Raw genomic sequence first — 14,488 nt, 5'->3', positions numbered from 1 at the left:
TATCTTGAAATTCATAGAATTTCTCCATATGCCCATAGTACCTTTTACTTATACACACGTGCTGAGTCGAAAGCTTAGACATGGATGGAATTTAGACAACTGAGGCACGTTTGCCTTTCATCTTTATGATTTTTGAGTATGATGGATATTTGTTTGCGACGTGTACCATTATATTTATAGTTTATTATTATGATTTACCGAAATAGAAATCGAACTATATCGAACATCTACGGTAAAGTCAGCAAAAATCCACATAAGTTCAACATGAGAATGCAGCACTATATTATTTCAAAAAGAACGCGGCGCTTACTTCTAAAAAAAAGAAAAGGAAAGGAAAACGGCGCTGCTTCACTGGACACGTCGTGGCAAGTCACTCAAACCAACAGCATGCCGCCACGTTCACAGGAAGCCTGCGTGGACAGGCCACGGGAACACCCTTCGCGCATCAGGCCACCGCCCATCGTACAATTAACGGCTTAGATAAACCTACGTGGCACAGAAATAAACAAAAAAAGAAATTCTCCTGTCGTAATTAAGCTCAGAGAACCTAAACGAACCTAAAAGAACAGCTCGCCGTCTCCGCCGAATGGCTACTTTCCCGAACCCGTCGACGACTCTCCGAGCCGGCGCGCAGTGACCGCTTCGAGAAGCTTCCAGAAGGTCTCCCGCCATGGCCGCACCCTTCTTCTCCACTCCCTTCCAGCCCTACGTCTACCAGGTCCGCGCTCATCCCCTCACCGGCACGATCTGATCCCTTTTTTCGCGTGATGGTCTCATCTCCGCGTAGGATGTTAGGGTTCGATTCGAGCTCGTGGGGCTGGATCCACCCGATCCGCTGCTCATGGGCTCCGATTGTGTTCGTCCCGTCTGATTCGGTTTGAACTGTGTGGGTCTCGGTTTCAGAGCCAGCAAGGATCTGTGACGGCGTTTCAGATATCCGGAGGAGATGTGCAGGTCCTGCAGGTAGTTTATGGTGCTCAAATCTGTTCTCCCTACTCTTAGTTCCTCTCTTCACATGAATTGAACCTTACTCATTTGGAATTGTTGGGGGCAATTGATTTTTAGGTGATGTTGAAATCTCAGGAGAAGTTAACTGCAAAACCAGGTAACTGAATTCAGTCCTTCTGCTCTGCTGATTGCCTGCTGAAGTATCTTTGTATGTGACCTTCAATTAAACTAAAACTAGTAAATAAGGTGCTAAATAGTCATCATGTAGAAGAAATTGTAAGTTTTACATATCTTCGGACAGAAGCTTGCGGCTTTAGTGTCTATTTTTGAGTCATACATTATATTGCAGTTCTACTCAATACTTATTTTTGGCCATAACCCAGCCTGTAGTTCGAAAGGATTAACCTTCTGGTTGATAATTTCTGTGAACGATCTGTTGCATACATATTGTGCTGTGAAAAATGTATTATAGTACCATATTGTCCTTGAGATCGTCAGCGTGTGATTTTCTCAGCATTGCTGTTTTCTTTAGGTACAATGTGCTACATGTCCGGGAACATGCAGATGGACAATAATTACTTGCCTGAAAATGATGGAGGCGTGTGGCAGTGGATTTTTGGGAAAAGCGTAAGCAGCACCGTTTTCTTCAATACTGGATCCGATGATGGATATGTCGGGATTGCTGCACCATTTCCTGGGAGGATACTGCCGGTTAGTATTTTCTGTTGTAGTTTGTTAGCATTCCTCTTAGTATCACCTCATTTAGTATTTTCTGTTGTAGTTTGTAGCATGTGGCTATGAGCTGTTATCCCTAACCTAGCTCCCTTACTAAAAAAAAATGATCATTTCTAATGTGAAAAACATCGCTATTGTCCTCATACATTTGCAAGTTCAAGATTGCTGATTGCATGTGCTAGTTGTTGAAACTTCCATGATATTGCTCTATGGCTTGAAAATTTGAACTTCTATTTGCCAGACAAGGATTTGTTAGTTTTCTTGTTCAACTTTAACACCATCCAATTAAATACTGTTATTAGATTATTCTCCAATCTTCACTAACCTAACTGTTCGGTTGTCCCACAGTTAACAAAGTATAGGAATACATTTTGGTTAGCCTTAGCCATTTACCTGCCTCTTACCTGATATTCCCTCCAACTCATATTATTTGACGTTGGTTAGTTCATTTTTGAACTAGCCAACGTCAAATAAAATGATATGGAGGTAGTACATGTCAAGCATACCAGCATTTATGGCACGTGCTCGGTAGTAGGGGCATCAGCATTATAATTGTGCACTAATATGAATGCAAAATTGCTATCTTAGTCTGATCGCAGTTGCTCGCATTTGTTGCAGGTAGATCTAGCAAACTTTGGTGGAGAACTTCTTTGCCATGTAAGTTCTTAGCAAAGTTTGATTGAAATTCAAGAGAACTTTGCTTGAAATTCAAGAGAACTTCATATACTGAATTATCATTGTAGGCAGATGCTTTTCTGTGTTCAGTCAATGATGTGTCAGTCACCAGTACAGTTGAGCCACGACCACGGAATATTGAGATTGGTGCAGAGGTTGGTTAACTGTTGAGTTATATTGCTACTTTGGATATGACAAGATATGTACCTTTTGGTTCTTTTATCTATGTTTCCCTGTTAAGTTGCATGCTGGAATATGAAAGCTATACATTTTTTCTCCAGATGATCCTTAAACAAAAGCTTAGGGGCCAGGGGATGGCTTTTCTTGTCGGCGGTGGATCAGGTACGGACTTTTCACACTTGTGCCACATACTGCGATAGATATCAGTATTTGAAATTGTAATGTCATTCTGCACTTTAGCAATGCAAATTGGACAGAAATTTTAGGTATTGTACTTAAAAAGATGAGCTTTAATGCCGTAAATGGTTTAGGATACACTGCTGGAAAATGATATGGTTTGTAGTAAATTTTACATGCAACATTAGGTTGGCACATTATGTTAACAGATATAGATGTTGTTAACATACTTGCTGTGTACATCATTTGGTAATTACACATAAATTTCTATAGTAGCAGACCAGCCGCTAGGTACGAGACCTCAGTTTGTTTTCTATGAACAAGATGTGATCTCATATCCTTTTTTTTTTAGTCTAGCAAGTTATTCTTGACTTTGGTAACATGTGGATGGGATCCTCCTATTAACTGGAAGACTTTGCTGTCAATTTTTCTAGTCATGCAGAAAATCCTTGCTCCCCAAGAGGTTATTACTGTTGATGCTGCTTGTATTGTGGCTATGACAACTACCATCAACTTCCAATTGAAGAGCCCTAACCAACTTAGAAGAGCAGTCTTTGGGGTGAGTGCCTTTTCTTCCAGCCCATGCTTCATGTTTCCTTGTTAATTGCTTATATTCATATTTCTTTATTTTCCTTGCACTGATAAACATCGTTGTATGCAGGGTGAAAACCAGCTAACAGCATCTCTCACGGGACCAGGTGTTGTTTTCATTCAGAGTCTGCCCTTCCATCGGCTCTCACAGCGGATTGCCAGGTATGATATGCGACATGTTCGTTGCACTGTTCTTGCTCAGCGCTGAGTTTACATAACTGAAAGTTTATTCTTGTATTCTCAAGCAGTAGATCAGTGGTGGGCCCAAGTTTGAGGGACAACCCGAAGTTCTTCATCCAGATTGTCATGTTCTTCTTCCTGGCCTATGTCATGATTGTATCATCTATAATTCTTACAGATGTTTAGACATTTCATCAAGCTTTTGGTGTACTCGTAGACATGTTCTTGAAGAGCTACCTCCCCAGTGTAGATTAAGAGAAGGAAATTCACAAACTGGTGTTAGAAACCTTAGCCAAAAGTTCGTCAAATTTTTTTGGTAACAGTTTGGAGCAGCGAGCCCTGGACCCTGGTTACTTGGTTAGCGTGTAAAGAGTAAGACAGCAAAATCAAGTTGCACAGCATATGGTGAATATACATTAACTTATCCTCCTCCGCTAACTGCTGCTCGGTGTTTTGAATAATTTTATCGATGTTTTGGTTGGGGAAGAAGTGTGCTGGTCCTAAGGCTTTGCGAATGTGATGTGTCATGGGGCGACCTCTACAGTTCGCCTATGCTGGCGCCATGCTTGTATATTGCTTAGCTCTTTCACATAGTCCTGCACTTGTGTTCTGCTGAATTCTTTGTTGTATACTCTCTTCTTGAGTTCAGTTCTTTTGCCCCCTAGTTTACACCATCGCTTCAGATAATTTGCTTCGCACCCCCCAGTGTTGGAATCTTTTCCTAGTCCAAGAACAGCGCCTTTTTATAGTTTGGTGATTAGCTGAAAATCTTATCTGTTGACACTCAAAGAAGCAGGACCGTCACTCAGCGGCCCCTCTCCTCTGCGGACGGTCCTGTAAATTTCCTTCTCTTTGGGGCCTCCCGGATTCGATTCAGATTGACAATTTGAGCCGTTTCGGACCCGAATTGCAGGGCTCCTACTAGGGTATAGGAAATCAAATCTGCAATTTCCGCTCGCAGAGATGGCGAAGCGGTGGGCCGTGGAGCGCTGCGGCGGCCGTGCGGCGAAGCGGCGGGCTCTCGAGCGCGGCGGCGGCCGTGTGGCAAAGCGGCGGCAGCGGCAACTCTACCTTATCCTCGACGACTGGCCGAGCGGTTACAGTATCCGCAAGGTAGATCTGTCGTCCGATGGCTTCGGCGGTTCCGACGAAACCCCTGGTTGGAAGATGGCCGCCCGCTTCTCAGGCGGGTGGGAGCTGGCCTGCACCGGCGACCAGCGCCTGCCGCCGGCCATCTTCCGCGTCGAGGCACAGCGCGGGCTGCCCACGTACTTCGCTGCCGCCTTCGACTCCAAGATCTTGGCTATGCATCCCATAGCCCCGGCGGCGGCGCTTTCTTCCGTGCTCGAGGGCCACTTCCCCGTCTTCGACGTCCGCATGCGGAGCTGCCTGTTTGCCCCTCGGATGGAGACAACCGGGGCCGACCCCATCTACATCCCCGCCGGCGGCAGGCTCTTCGCTCTCGCCGACGGCACCTTCGACCGGCTCGACCCGCTCGACCCGCCGCCGGTGCAGTTCTACAGGCCGGCCTACGGCGAGGAGGCCAGAGCGTGGTCGTGGCTTGAGCTCCCCGACCCGCCGTTCGAGCGCAGGCACGTCGCCGCCTACGCCGTGCACCCCGACGGGCACACCATTTTCGTCAGCATCACGAAGGGCGCCTCCGCCGCCACCACCTTCGCCTTCGACACGGCGGAGCACGAGCACGAGCACGAGTGGAAGCGGCACGGCGAGTGGGCGCTGCCGTTCGCCGGCCGCGCGCACTATGACCGCGAGCTTGACGCCTGGGTTGGGCTTTCCGGGGACTCAGACAGCATCGGCCACCTCTCCTCCTGCGACGTGGTGCCCGCCGACCCCGACGCCGGCGGCGACAGCCGGTGCCCGGCCCGGAAGCTCAGCAAGGAGAAGCTGTTCGGCGATGTCCCAACCGAGAGGCACGTAGGTGCCACCCTAGTGTACACGGGGGGCAGGAGCGAGTACTGCCTCGTGCAGTGCGTCTCCATCGAAGACGATGGTGAGCAGAGTGACTACGAAGAAGACGACTCTGATGACGAGAGGAATGGCTGCGACCTGGAGGGGGAAGACTACTGCGTCTGCCATGATCACCTGCTGTATGACTACGATGAGGAGGACGACGGCTCTGCTGATGAGACGAAGGACTGCGACCTCAGAGAGCACGAGCAAGACGTGACGTCCGGGATCCGTCGCTATTTGCTTCGTTTGACTACTTTTGCTCTGAAATATGACAGGAATGGAGACCTGACAACAGGTAGCGGCTGCCGAGTTCGATACTACAGAGTGCCGAAAGAGTCGACTGTGGCTCTCCTCAGTAATCCGGTGGCTTTCTGGATGTGAAAACCTGAAATCCATTGTATGGAGACATCACCATGTCATGATATCCTCTTCAAAGTACCTGGATTGTGCTACTCATTATCTCATAATGTATTTCGAGTTTGAAGAGGGTAAACAATTCTGACTTCTGAATTGAAGTCTGGCTTTATCTATGCACATGTAGCTTTGCTGGTGTCATGGTATCCTGATGCTTTGCTTTTTAGAATCTGCTCAGAACCACTTTGCTCTCAGCGTGCAGCTATCAGTATGATTCGTTACAGCAAACTAAAAAAAAAACAGTAACGACTTCACCAGGGGTGAAGCTAAATGCAAAAGACCATCCCACCAGTTTGATGGTTATATTGTTTTCCGACGGGCGACGGCCATCTCTTACCTTACATGTGGTGTGGTTTCCCGAATCGGACTCGGATTCGTATGTCGTTAGGATTTGTCAAGATGGAGTTGCAGACTTGCAGTAGACGTCGGGTTGGACTGGATTGATTTCTGTTTCACAATTATGAGTTGGAATTCGAATTCTTGCAGATCTTCCAGGGTCTGAGACAGCACCAAGGGAGCGCGAAAGGAAACGGACCCGTCGAACAGGGGAGGAACACTTGGGTTTGCCGGCAGCTGGACGTGATGGAAGAAAGCGACGAGGAAAAGCCCAGGACGCCGAAGCGGCGGCGCGTCGGGCGAGGCAGCGACGGCGGCCCCGGGGAGACGCGGCGGCGACACCTTTATCTCGTCCTTGACGACTGGTCATCGGGATACAGCATCCTCAAGGTGGATTTGTCGCCGTCTGATCGCTGCTGCCGACGTTGCGGAGGCCGGCGCCATCAGCCGTGCCTGTCACCATCCCTCTTCCGCTTCGAGGCGTCCGCACCGTGCGGCGTCATCATGTCCCCCTACTTCTCGGCCGCGGGCTCGAGCATCATGGCCATGATTCTCAGGGAAGGCGGCGGCGGCGCCAGCTGCTTCGACGTCCACGCGCGGTCCCTCGCCTTCGCCCCTCTGCCCAGGGACGCGCTCATCCGATCCCCCACTTTCCCATCGGCGGCGGGCGCAGGGACGCGCTCGGCCCCACCTACTTTCCCATCGGCGACGACAGGCTCTTCGTCCTCGGGGCCTTCTCCTTCCACGTCCTCGACATGCCGCTGCCGGACGCCGCCAGCGGCACCAGCCAGCTGGACCCCCTGTCGTGGCGCGAGCTCCCGGACGCGCCCGCGGACTGCACGGACGTCGTCTCCCACGTCGTGCTCCCCGACGGGCAGACCATCTTCGTCAGCGTCGGGATCATACCCGACGACGAGGCCACCTACAGCTTCCACATGGCGGGGAACGGGAGCTCCGTGTGGAGGTACCACGGCGGGTGGGCGCTGCTGTTCCGCGGCCGCGGCTACTTCGACGGCGACCTGAACGTCTGGGTCGGGCTCTCGGCGTACCGGCCGGAAGAGATCGGCCGCGTCTGCGCCTGCGAGCTGGTGTCCGCCGGCTCCGATTACGGGCGCCGCCCGGCGTGGAAGCTGAGCAAGGAGAAGCTGTTCAGCGAGGACCCGGCCGAGGTGCATATGGGTGCCACCCTCCTCTACATGGGCGGCAAGAGCAGGTTCTGCCTGGTGGAGTGCGTCTACATCAAGGGCGGCAGGGATGATGTTGCCTATGAGTATGATGAGGTCGAGGAAGAGGATCCCCCGACGTATCTGTTCCGAGTGACGACCTTCTCCCTGAAGCTTGACGAGAATGGCGACCTGACCACCGGCAACAGCCGCCGGGTCCGGTACTACAGCGTGCCTGAAGTAGCTTCGAATGGCTTTCATCGGAATCCAGTGGCATTCTGGATGTAAACTCACAAACATTATGCTAATTGTACCGTATCGCGTGTCGAATTATTCAGTTCGTGATGATATATGGTGAGCAGTTTCCTTGGTTTACTGTCATGCATGGCCTCGCTATACTTACCAATCCAGGCGGAGTTTTTCTTAGGATTCAATATGTGTTGAAAATATTGGATATATCGGAATTCTATCACTAATAGTGTGAACTATGTATGTAATTCCATTTGAACAAAAAGAAAAAAAAATGGAGAAAGAGTATTAATTCATGAGATTGTTGGGCTGTCAAGATTGTTCGACAATTTGTGCGAGGCCTATCTCATTACGGTTTCGTGTATGATTGGTTGAAACAATGAATCGTGAGTTATCGACATATCACATACAAAGTTTGATAGTTTGGAGACACAAGGAAATTGTAGACACGAGGGGTTTGACTAATTAGAAAGAAGAACTGCACAAGTTCAAAGTACACTAGGAGAGTGAGCGAAAGATCAGAAGAAAAAAAACGCAATAGAAAGTCGAAGTACATGAGTAGCGCAAATCCAACGATATTCGACACGTCCATGCGATGTTTCTCAGTTTTTTCACATCCAGAATGCCACCGGATTACTGAGGACAACCTCCGTCGATCCTTTTGGCACTCCGTAGTATCGAATTCGGCTGCTGCTGCCTGTTGTCAGGTCCGCATTCTTGTCATATTTCAGATTAAAAGTTGTCAACGAAACAAATACCGACGGGTCCATGGCACGTCTTGCCCATCCTGCTCGCAGTCATCCCTCTCATCACCACAGCCGTCGTCTTCCTCCTCCATGTTGCAGTCACTCATATCATCAGCGCAGCTGTCCTCCTCCTCCATGTTGCAGTCACTATCCCTCTCATCATCATCAGCACGGTCGTCGTCCTCGATAGAGACGCACTCCACGAGGCAGAACTCGCTTCTGCCTCCCATGTAGACGAGCGTGGCGCCTACGTGCCTCTCGGTCGGGTCCTCGCTGAACAGCTTCTCCTTGCTGAGCTTCCGGTCCGGGCACAGCTCGTCGCTGCCGGTGGGCACCGCCACCGCGTCGCAGCAGCAGAGGTGGCCGATGCTGTCCGGGTCCCTGGAGAGCCCGACCCAGGCGTCAAGCTCGGCGTCGAAGTGCGCGCGGCCGGTGAACGGTAGCGCCCACTTGCCGTGCCGCTTCCATCCGCAGATGTCGTCCCGCAACGCGCGCTCCGCCGTGTCGAAGGCGAAGGTGGCGGCGGAGGCGCGCTTCTTGATGCTGACGAAGATGGTGTGCCCGTCGGGGTGGACGGCGTAGGAGGTGACGCGCCTGCGCTTGAACGGCGGGGCGGGGAGCTCCCGCCACGACCACACCCTGGCCTCCTCTCTGCCATGCTGCGGCGGCGGCGGGTAGAGCAGGTGGAAGGTGCCGGCAGCGAGACCGAAGAGCCTGCCGCCGGCGGGGATGTAGATGGGGTCGGGCGGCTCCGGCGAGGCGAGCAGTGCCTTCCACCACCCATCTTCCACGTGGAGGGGCCGCGCGAGTCGCCCTGCCACTTCGTGGCCGCCCCGGACTCCAAGATCGTGGCCATACATCCCAGGGACGCCCAAACCCTGCTGCCGCACTACCCCGTCACCGTCTTCGACGTCCGCACGCGGACCATCGGCTTCGGCCGTCGTCCGGAGACGAATCTGACCGAGTCCTACTACCCCATCTACATCCCCGCCGGCGACGGGCTCTTCACCCTGTGCCACGAGGCCTTCCGCCTGCTCCGCCCGTGGCCGCCGGCGCCGGGCCAGTGCTCCGCCGCCCCGACGCTGCGCGCGCTCCCGTGTCTGCCGCTCCCCACCGCCTTCGTCCTCTCCTACGCGGTGCACCCCGATGGCCGAACCATCTTCGTCAGGGTCGGCGGGTACTGCCCCAACGCCACGCTCTCCTTCCGCATGCCGGAGGAAAGGGATGCGGAGGAGGGGCTCGCCGGCTGGAAACCGCGCGGCGGCTGGATGCTGCCTAGCAGTGGCGGCGGGTACCAGCCCGCGCACTTCGACGGCGAGCTGAACACCTGGGTCGGGATCCGCTGCGACAGAGACCAGGACGGGTACGGCCACGTCTGCGCTGTCGACGTGGTGCCCGCTGATCCCGACGCCGGCAGCGACGGGCAGCCTCCGGCCAGGAGGCTCCAGCAAGGAGAAGCTGCTCAGCGAGGACACGGCCGAGGAGACCTTTGGTGTCACCCTCCTCTACAAGGGGGGCAAGAGCAGGTTCTGCCTCCTGGAGAGCGTCTGCATCGAGGACAGGGAGAACAATGTCGCCAAGGAGATGGAAGACCGTGAGGTCGAGGTAGACGCTCCCTTTCTGTTTCGAGTGACGACGTTCTCTCCGAAGCTTGACGACAACGGCGACCTGACGACCGGCGACAGCGGCCGCATCCGGTACTACAGCGTGCCTGAAGGAACTAGCGATCGTTTTGTTGGGTGGAATCCCGTGGCATTATCGAGTCCATAGGGTTCAGATTCCCTATGGACTTCCACAAATTCCGATACTTTGGCGCTGACCTGAAAATCCAAAGCTATAGATGCGTGACGATAGCCTTTGATATGTACTTATTATCTCATCTGTTTGGTTAGAAGACTTCCTAATTAAATAACAAACGTTTGAAATTTGGGAATATTTCAGGTGACGCGTGTATGAATAGGTTTCACTATAAGAAACCACCTTAGTTTGCTCCGATCTGTACTCTTTGCTCACATAGGGGTACTCTTTCTCTCGTCCATGTTGCTCACCACTCATCTCATGCACATGCGCTGAACCACCCGCTACCAAGCCAAGTTTGATGTTCAAGCACGAGAAAAAAGTGCACTTGGAAGGTGAATTGCACGGAAGGTATTCGGAGATCGTTCCTTTATTTTCAAAAAAGAAATTTGAGTTAATGTTTTTTTCCGAGTAATTCGGAGATTGTTTTGGTTTTTTGCACAACAAGCTATTTTTTAGATGGCAGCAAGGAAATTGCCGCAAGCCCGCACACGCTTGTTGTAAAGATGGGCCTCCTGTTCTCGGTCGGCGACCGGCTCTTCGCCCTGTGCCACAAGTCCTTCCACCTGCTCAGCCCGTCGCCGGCGGACGAGCCCGGCGGCGCCGCCCAGGCGTGTCGCGCGCTCCCGCCCGCGCCATTCGACGTCGGGTGTGTCACCTCCTACGCCGTGCACCCCGCGCGAACCATCTTCGTCAGCGTCGGGTTGGTCACCAGCGCCACGTTCACCTTCCACATGCCGGAGGAGGGGTTCTCCGGCTGGAAACAACGCAGCTGCACGAGGATTACCGATGCTCTCGTCGTCGAGGACATGTGGCTCTCGCGTTTCCGGCAGCTCCTCTTCCCCTCTGCAACGTGGCTCCTCTTCCCCTTTACCCTCGTCGCCTCGCGCGTTTCCGGCGGGCCCCGTTAGCATGTCTGGACATTTTACAAATTAGACCCTAGTTTGGATCGCGATTAATAGGCGCGATCCAAATTAGAAGTCTTTATGCAAAATATTTCCCTGATCGTGCCTATTAATCACGATACAATATTTTGCAAATAAACCATTTTGTCGTTTTTCCGGAGAAAATCCTTCGTCCGACTCCGACGATCCCCCGAGGCCCAGACGCCCGCTGCGACCGCAGCGAAGCTGTTCCCCCTCGCGCCATGACACCACGCCATCCACGCAGGGTCCTCCTCCAGCTGGAACGTCCTCGCCACTTCGCCAAGAACGGCGCCACCCAACGAGGCGCAGCCGCGCAGGTGCCGTTCGCCGTCTAGAGCGCGTGTGTCAGCCATGCTCCGAGCCATGGCGAGCATGGTGAGGTGCCGGGTCTCTGCTTTGTATTAGTCAGATAAGAGCTGAACACCTGGGTTGGGATTTGCTTCGTCAGATACCAGGACGACCACGGCCGCATCTGCTCTTGCGACTACTACAGCCGCATCTGCGCTTGCGACGTGGTATCCGCCGATCCTCTGACACCGGCGACGGGCAGCCTCCGGCATGGAAGTTCAGCAAGGAGCGAGGACCCCGCCGAGACGCATGTCGGAGCCACCCTGGTCTACATGGGAGGCAAGAGCAGGAGCAGATTCTGCCTCGTGGAGTGCGTCTGCATTATTGAGGACAAGATGAAGAACAATGTTACCGAGCAGAATCAATTCTACACGGAGGTCGCACGGGAAGACGAAGACGATGACGGTGAGGTCGACGAAGAGGAACCCCGGACCCGGACATATCGCTATCTGCTTCGAGTGACGGTGTTCTCCCTGAAGCTCCACGAGAATGGCGACCTGATCACCGGCAACAGCCACCGGGTCCGGTACTACAGCGTGACTGAAGGAACTTCGACTGGATTTATTCTGCGGCATCTCATGGCGTTGTGGGTGTAAAAAAATGGTACCTTTCTATTCCCTACTGGATTCGCTAAAACATAAGATTGAGCAGTTTCCTTGGTTTGCTACGTAACTCGTATCCTAATTAAAAACTCTCAGTGTCGAGCTGTCGATCTTCACAAACATGTCCCTTTGGTTTCACCCAGGTTTCCAAAACATTTTCGCTGGCGGGTTCAGATTTCTGATGGACTTCCACAAATTTAGATACTTGGCCTTGAGCTGAAAACTAGAGCTTTGTGGCGATGGCTACTTCGATTTTTATTTCTTCTGATTGGTTAAGAACAGACATCACTACCTGCCTTGCCGACTGCGGGTTCAGAGATTCAGCATAGCATTAGCTGTTGGCCCATTTGCATCTTCAGCCACCGTGATGTGATAACCTTACATCTAAAAACCGTATGGCACCATTCTCATCCATTTATTCTGATTTTCCTAAGCCATGAACAGCAGGTGCTACTAGCCGGATAAACATTTTGATGTTTTATTTGGTATGCAGTCACCTGCCCTTTTTCCACGGGGAAGCTGCGCCCATTGTCGGGCAATGAACAGCAGCGCGCATCTGTCTGTTGAGCAGCACATACTTTGTATGTTCATGTCATGTCACACTGAAATTTCCTGTCTATAAAATCCTCCATTGGATCACTAAAAAGAACTGAGAGAATCAGGCCTGCTCTCTCCTGATTGGAAGTAGAGGACAGCATCGCATCATGTTATTTCGCTTTTTTTAAAAAAAATTTAAGGTTCACCTGTGTCCTGAACTCAGACTACTAAGGCTGTTTTCAGGCCGGCATCCTCCTGACTTAAAAAAAAGTCTTGCATCACATATAGCAGTTTCTGTGTCTCGTTCTGAATTTCAGTTCTGGTATAGTACGAAGTTTGACATGGAGACAGACATTGAATTCACAAAAGGCTTATTGCCGCTACATTCAGCGATATTCACATCTTTTTACAAGAGAGAGCAAGAGTAGACTCCTGCATACGTACGTGCTTTCGTACACTTCCAGTCTTCCATGTTAAAACGGACACAGTACGCTACGGGCGCTCCTGGTTGAGCCTCGCCGCGGTGGTCACCGCTTCCGCGACACCGCCCAGCGTGGTCGTCATGTCCAGCTTGTTCCGTATCTCAGCAGACACGACCCTCTCGGCGTCCTCCCCCGTTGCTCCCCTGTCCGCCGGCATCTTCTCCCTCGCGTTCTGCGCGCACAGGCCATCCAAGTCCAAGGTCCGCACAGTCACTACCAGCCACAGCTGTGCGAATCAAAAGACAAGAGAGAGGGAAAGCTGAGTAGAGCGCACCGAGAGGACGTCGCGGAGCTTGACCTTGTCCTCGTCGCGCGCGGCGCGGGCGTTGTGGTCGGCCGCCGCCTGCGCCGCCGCGGCCACGCCTCCGGTGGCGCTTGACGCCGTGGCGCACATCTCGGCGGCCTGGACGGCAGCCGCGTCGCTCTGGTCCACCGGCTTGCCCCCGGCGGCCGTGGCGGCCACGGCCTCCAGCGCGCGGCCGATGGTCACCGCGTCCTGGTCCGCCGCGCCCGACGGGTCCGTCGCCACGACCGGCGCCGGGGTCACGAGCTTCGCCACGGCCTGCCCACCGACGGACTCGGTGACGACGCGGAGGCCCGGGAGCTCGGCTTCCGTGACGGTGGCGCCGGCGTCGGTGGCGGGTCCCGTGATCTGGCCCTTCCCGACGTGGCCCGCGCGCGCGTTGAGCGCGGCCGCGGACTGCAGGACGGCGGCGGGCCCGCCCCTCTGCGTCCGGCCCAGCACGGCCTGCTCCGCCGACTGCAGCAGCGCGGCGTCCCTGGGCGCCACGGGCCGGTCGGCCAGGTCGCCCGTGACGTCGAACACGTCGCCGTACTTGATGGGCTGGTCCGGCACCTGCCTGACCTGCGGGGCCGCCTCGCCCTGCGGCGGCCTTCTCGGTTGCCCCTGGCTCATGGCGATCTCCTCCACGGACACGTACGGCCACTAGCCAGTGCCAAGCGCTGAGGTCGAGCTGGCGGCTTGGCGCGCCATATATACAGGTAGGCCGCGAGCTAGAGCTAGAGGCTAGAGCGGCAGGCATGGAGGCGCGTGGCGGGGACACGCAAGGGAGCCGGGGCGACGTGGAGCTGTGTCCGGAGGCGCTATGGCGCTTGGTTTTCTGGGGGCACGTCCACGACGGCATGTCCGTGGTCGCCTTTGCTCGGCGCGGTGGGGTCGGCGAACCGGCAGGTGCCATCCATGCGGAGCCTCGCGGAACGCTCGCGATGCATGGAAGCAGGTGCGGCTGCCCATGCCATGCCCTCGTGTCTCGTGTCGTCAGGCTCCAGCGCTCGTACCCGTGTCGCGGCAGTGCGCGTTCGGCCGGCGCGGGCGTGGCGCGTTCGGCCGGCGTCCCTGCCTTCCGACTTCGTTTCACGTTTTCCTCTCGGCATTTGCGTCATGTCAGGTTGATCCGTAATTCTTTTGCG

General features: G+C 53.7%; 2 protein-coding genes across 3 annotated transcripts; one reads left to right on the top strand and one right to left on the bottom strand.

Annotated features, from left to right (window-relative positions):
- Window positions 1-540: 540 nt before the first annotated feature.
- LOC117840013 (uncharacterized) lies at window positions 541-3,924 on the top strand. Of its 2 annotated transcripts, none has more exons than XM_034720468.2 (10): window positions 541-718; window positions 904-963; window positions 1,066-1,105; window positions 1,481-1,659; window positions 2,302-2,340; window positions 2,427-2,513; window positions 2,640-2,700; window positions 3,150-3,274; window positions 3,377-3,468; window positions 3,552-3,924. In XM_034720468.2, exons 1-10 carry the CDS (start codon window positions 671-673, stop codon window positions 3,670-3,672), a joined length of 852 nt encoding a protein of 283 aa, XP_034576359.1. In that variant the 5' UTR covers window positions 541-670; the 3' UTR covers window positions 3,673-3,924. The 2 variants fall into 2 exon arrangements, with proteins under 2 accessions (XP_034576359.1, XP_034576360.1); XM_034720469.2 differs by having other exon boundaries at window positions 544-718; window positions 3,555-3,924.
- A 9,005-nt stretch (window positions 3,925-12,929) lies between these two features.
- On the bottom strand, window positions 12,930-14,475 carry LOC117835041 (late embryogenesis abundant protein D-34). Its single transcript, XM_034714393.2, has 2 exons — window positions 13,332-14,475; window positions 12,930-13,229 (listed from the first exon to the last, which is right to left on the bottom strand). The coding sequence occupies exons 1-2, from the start codon at window positions 13,971-13,973 to the stop codon at window positions 13,068-13,070; spliced, it is 804 nt and encodes a 267-aa protein (XP_034570284.1). The 5' UTR covers window positions 13,974-14,475; the 3' UTR covers window positions 12,930-13,067.
- Window positions 14,476-14,488: the final 13 nt, after the last annotated feature.

Source organism: Setaria viridis, chromosome 9 (assembly GCF_005286985.2).
Source record: "Setaria viridis chromosome 9, Setaria_viridis_v4.0, whole genome shotgun sequence".
NCBI classification, from domain to species: Eukaryota; Viridiplantae; Streptophyta; class Magnoliopsida; order Poales; family Poaceae; genus Setaria; species Setaria viridis.
This window is presented reverse-complemented; position numbering and strand designations above follow the sequence as displayed.